Below are 5,352 nucleotides of genomic sequence, written 5' to 3'. Positions count from 1 at the left end.
AAACGTACTTTTATTAAAAAAAAAAGGTGTTTTCGGAAATGCACTTCCAAAAACACGAAAAAAAGGTGTTTTCGGAGATGCATTTCCGAAAACACCCTTTTTTGAGTTTTCGGAGATGCATTTCCGAAAACACCCCTTTTTGGGAGAGGGGGGTGTTTTCGGAGATGCATATCCAAAATATTCCAAGACCAAATTGGTCTTGGAATGTTTCTGATATACACTTCCGAAAGAATTCAATAATTATTAAAAAATTAAAATCAAGGTGAATCAATACAATTAATAGGTATAAAATGAAAGTGAATCAATAAAATGAAGGTGAATCAATAAAATCAAGGTGAATCAAAATTTCCTAAACAATTTTAAAGTTAAAAATTATTTTACTAACTTATATAAATCAAAAACATCTTAATTTCATAAGTAAATTTTGAATTATATAAAATTAAATATAAAATTTATTCATTAAATAAAATTAAGATAAAATCTTTTTTTAATTTTTTAAAACTAAATAAAAAATTATAACTCATTTTTAATTATGAATCAGAATAGAAACATATAAATATATAATAATTATTAATTTCGTAAGTGAAATATATAAATATATAATATATAAATATATAATAATTATTATAAATTAAAACACTCATTTTTTTAATTTTTATAATTATTATATAAATATATAAATATATAATAATTTTTATAAATATATAATAATTATTATATAAATGTATAAATTAAAACACTCATTTTTTTAATTTTTTATAAATATATAACAATTATTATAAATATATAAATAAAAAATTATAACTTATTTTGTAAGTGAAATTATTTTAATTTTTTTAATTAAAATTATTTTAAATTTTAAAATATGAATCAGGATAGAAATATATAATAACTATTATTCATAACTCATAAATTATATCAAAATATATAATTATTATTATTCATTACTCATAAATTATATCAAATTTATGATATGTGAATTAATTAATATCCTAAAATTAATTTTTGAGATTTTTTTTAGATTTTTTTTGTTGTTTCGGAGATGCACCTCCGAATTAGTCAAAATCCTAATTTTTGGGATTTTTAAGAAAATGCACTTCCGAAGTCTGGAAAAATTTAGAAAAAAAAATATTTCAGAAATGCATTTTTGAAGCGGGGTAAAATGGGATTTTTGCTGGGGCTGACGCCATAGGGAGGTGGGTAAAGAAAAAACCTTATTTCTTTAAAGGAGAAGAAAAAATAAAAACAAACTAGGACAGATAGGGAACCAATGATATTAAAGAGTAATAGTAAGTATCATATGCATGTGCTAGGTACTCTATATATCAATCAAAGGCAGAGACCACACAATATTTTGTTTGTTTCCATTTGTACCATTGCCAAGATTTGAAAAAAAAACTTGTAGGGTTCCTACAAGTTAAGTATGTGTGTTTTGACATATGCATGCTACAATAAAGTGATGCCAGACTTACCAGTAAAACATTTAAACATGGGAGGGTGGACAACAACATCATGACAAATAAAATAACACTAAATTTGGTTTGCAAATTGGTGGCATTGTTTTTGGACCCTACTTTACCACTACTCACATTGTATATAGCTTCTTACCAACTAGGGCAGAATAATATCTACCGTTAGTTCTTATTCTTATTAAGATGTTTTTAATAAACTATAATAGAATATACAATTACATGACCCTGATTTTTTTACATGTTCTTTTTCATACTATGGATGGTGATGTAATGCATATTATAGTAAGAAAGTAATCACAAGTTGGGGGGAAAAGAAAGGAAAGGTGATGCAATAACTTTGAGTCTATGGTATTGCACAAAGATGGTTTTATGTTAATGCATTTGATTAGTGAATTATTTGGTTAAATGCATCCCCAAGATTACTAAATGTGTGATTTGGTCACTATCTCAAATTTTGATAAGATTTTATTGAAGTGACTGAAAATATCACGAAAATATCACGTGACACCGAACATGAAAGCTAAAATCTTAAATGTAGTGTAATGTGATCTGTGTTAAGAAATGTGATTCAATCTAAATCATTCTTACAAAATCGACTTTTAGGGTGATTATTGTCCATACTTATAAACACATATTAAGATTATATATTATTCGACGAGAGACTCTTAACACACTCTCTCACACTCATGACTGGACATTTGGAGCGTGAAAATAACACTTGATAGCAGGTGGTCTAACGAATTTTAAATTAGACTTTGATACTATTTTGAAAGTTTGGTTGAGCCTAACTCATCCTTACAAAACTGACTTTTAGGGTGAAGATTATTCCCAATTATAAGTACATATGTTCAGAGATATTATTCGATGTAAGACTCTTAACAATTTATTCGGTTACATCATTAAAATATGGTCAAAATTTGAATAAGAGTCTAAATCGCACACAATTCACACTAAGATTATGTCTTGTTAAGTCAATTTAGTTCGTGGCTATGCAGTGACATATGCGATTGCAATAACAGGTGTTCGAATCTACAACACTCAACCTATTCAATTTTAAAAGTGAAATTCTAATGATTAGGCTAATAAATTAAATTTTGTTTCTTTCACAAAATTCATATTTTCATGTGTGCCTATTCTTATGCACAATTATAACTCATAGTATTGCGTATGCAACATTATTCTTCTGAATATTTTACTCTAAACGTCACAAGAGCCTAATATTCAGTCCCACACTATAAATACAACCTTAGTTGAGAGGGTGAAGATATACAACATTCAGTTCAAAGAAAAATCTTAGTTCAAAACCAACCTGTTTCCATGGCTCCTGTGCCAATTTCTACCCTCAACGTAGGACACATTGATGATGTACAAGAATTAAGAAGAACTAAACCAAAGACAGTTCCTCAAAGATTTGTTAGAGACATGACAGAAAGACCAACGCTTCAAACATCTCTTTCGCCACAAAACAGTGACATGCCTGTCATTGATTTCTCTAAGCTTAGTAAAGGGAGCAAAGAGGATTTGCTCAATGAACTTCGCAATCTTTCGGTCGCTTGTCAAGAGTGGGGATTTTTTCAGGTAAATAAGTGCTTATTATGTATAAGTTATTTAAACTATTTTGAAAAACTTATGGAAATAAGGTGAAAATATCTTACCGAACATATGTCATTAGATGTTTTCATAAGCTCTGTCAAACAATATCAGAAGTGTTTATGTCCGGAGATAAACTCAAATGCGTAGATTTTTTATAACATACTTGTTAATTGAAACTAATAATGTTGAGTGTTGTTATTAGGTGATTAATCATGAGGTTGAGATCAATCTGATGGAAAACATAGAGGATATGAGTAAGGAGTTTTTCATGCTACCTTTGGAAGAGAAACAGAAGTATCCCATGGCACCAGGAACAGTCCAAGGTTATGGACAAGCTTTTGTTTTCTCAGAGGACCAGAAACTTGATTGGTGCAACATGTTTGCTTTAGGAATTGAACCTCACTATATTAGGGACCCAAATCTATGGCCAAAGAAACCAGCAAAACTCAGGTAATATATATTTTTATCGTCGTCTTAAATTTTTGGAAGTTCTGCATAGGTTAGTCACGGTTCAACCATAACAAAATATTTAAAGATCTTATTTAACTATTTTTAAAACAATGACAAAGATATTATGAGGTCCTGTTTAAGTACGGTTTAACCATGATAAATTTTAAGCCGTGTGTGGTAGTACGCCATGCACATCCTAAAAGACCTTAAAAGAAGATTCTGCTTTTAGCTTTTAGGAAACAAAAATATAACTTTTTACTTAGTAAAATGATTTCTTTTTTCTTTTCATATTCATGCAGTGAAACAATAGAATTGTACTCAACAGAAATCAATAAACTTTGTCAAAATTTGCTGAGATACATAGCATTAGGCCTGAGTTTGGAAGAAGATGTTTTTGAGGAGATGTTTGGGGAATCAGTACAAGCCATAAGGATGAATTACTATCCAACATGTTCAAGGCCTGACCTTGTTTTGGGCTTGAGTCCTCATTCAGATGGAAGTGCTCTCACTGTGCTGCAGCAAGCAAAGGGAAGCCCAGTGGGCCTTCAAATACTTAAAGACAACAGATGGGTCCCTGTTCAACCAATTCCAAATGCTCTTGTCATCAACATTGGTGACACAATAGAAGTAAGACTATTTCACTTTTTAAAGTTCACTAAGATACCGTCTTAATTTTTTGGAGGCTAAAGTGAATTAACCAGCTACGGTTCAACTGTAACAAAATAACTAAACACATTATTTTACTACTGTTTAATTGTGACAAATATTTTTTGAAATTTTATTTAGCTTCGGTTTAACTGTGACACATTTTAAGTCATGTGCGGTAGTTCATCTTTCACGTCCTTAAAGACAGGCAGAGTAAATAGTGACTATATTGTTTATTTTGTTATGGACTTAGATTCTAATTTGCATTTTACAGGTTCTTACAAATGGAAAATACAAAAGTGTGGAGCATAGGGCTGTGGCTCATGAGGAAAAAGACAGGCTTTCAATTGTGACATTTTATGCTCCTAGCTATCAAGTAGAGCTTGGACCAATGCAAGAATTTGTGGATGAAAATCACCCATGCAAGTATAGGAGATACAATCATGGAGAGTATAGTAAACATTATGTGACAAATAAGTTACAAGGAAAGAGGACTTTGGACTTTGCCAAAGTGGAAAATGTGAATGATACTACAAACTAGCTAGGAGTACTTAATTAGAATATTGAAAATATATAAAATCTACTATATAAAAATATGAAGGAATTCAAGCTTCTTAATTTTTATTTTATTGGAAAATAGGTAGAAAAATTAGTTGCAATTAGAAGAGTGTGATTTATTGTTGATTCAAAAAGAAAAAGAAAAAAAAAGAAGAGTGTGATTGTGGCCACATACAAAAAACGAGCCATTATTCTTATTCCAAATATGTATTATGTATATGCTAGCTTTCAATGGAAACTAATGACATCTAATATTTTATTTCTATGGTGTTGTCAAACTGAAAATTTGGTCGAGTGAATTGACTAATAGTTTAACATTAACTTTCTTTTCTTCAAATAATTACGTTATAGAATGAATTTTGCTCTTCGTTTGAAATTTCCTAACTTTTTTCAATAGTTAAGAAACTTAATTTACAAAAACTACTAGTTAAAAGAAAAAGAAGAATAAAAAAATTTAACAAATAGGATGAAAACTGTGAAACAAAGTGTGGAGAAGTTTCACATCGATTAGAAAAGTGGAGAATTGATCATTTATAAGTGAGAGAACTCACACACCTATAATTTTAATATTTTGAGAAAGTATGTCGTGTGTCTCTCACAAGGTGTGCAACTCTTAAAGAAAGACCCTAATATA

The 5,352-nt window shown here is 29.4% G+C and overlaps 1 protein-coding gene across 1 annotated transcript; it reads left to right on the top strand.

The window, feature by feature from the left end:
- The first annotated feature begins 2,650 nt into the window (after positions 1-2,650).
- On the top strand, positions 2,651-4,981 carry LOC131599642 (protein SRG1). The gene is made up of 4 exons (XM_058871929.1): positions 2,651-3,050; positions 3,268-3,515; positions 3,815-4,142; positions 4,435-4,981. The coding sequence occupies exons 1-4, from the start codon at positions 2,790-2,792 to the stop codon at positions 4,699-4,701; spliced, it is 1,104 nt and encodes a 367-aa protein (XP_058727912.1). The 5' UTR covers positions 2,651-2,789; the 3' UTR covers positions 4,702-4,981.
- Positions 4,982-5,352: the final 371 nt, after the last annotated feature.

Source organism: Vicia villosa, linkage group LG4, assembly GCF_029867415.1.
Source record: "Vicia villosa cultivar HV-30 ecotype Madison, WI linkage group LG4, Vvil1.0, whole genome shotgun sequence".
NCBI classification, from domain to species: Eukaryota; Viridiplantae; Streptophyta; class Magnoliopsida; order Fabales; family Fabaceae; genus Vicia; species Vicia villosa.
The sequence above is the reverse complement of the archived record's forward strand: the minus strand, read 5'-3'. Positions and strand labels throughout refer to the sequence as shown.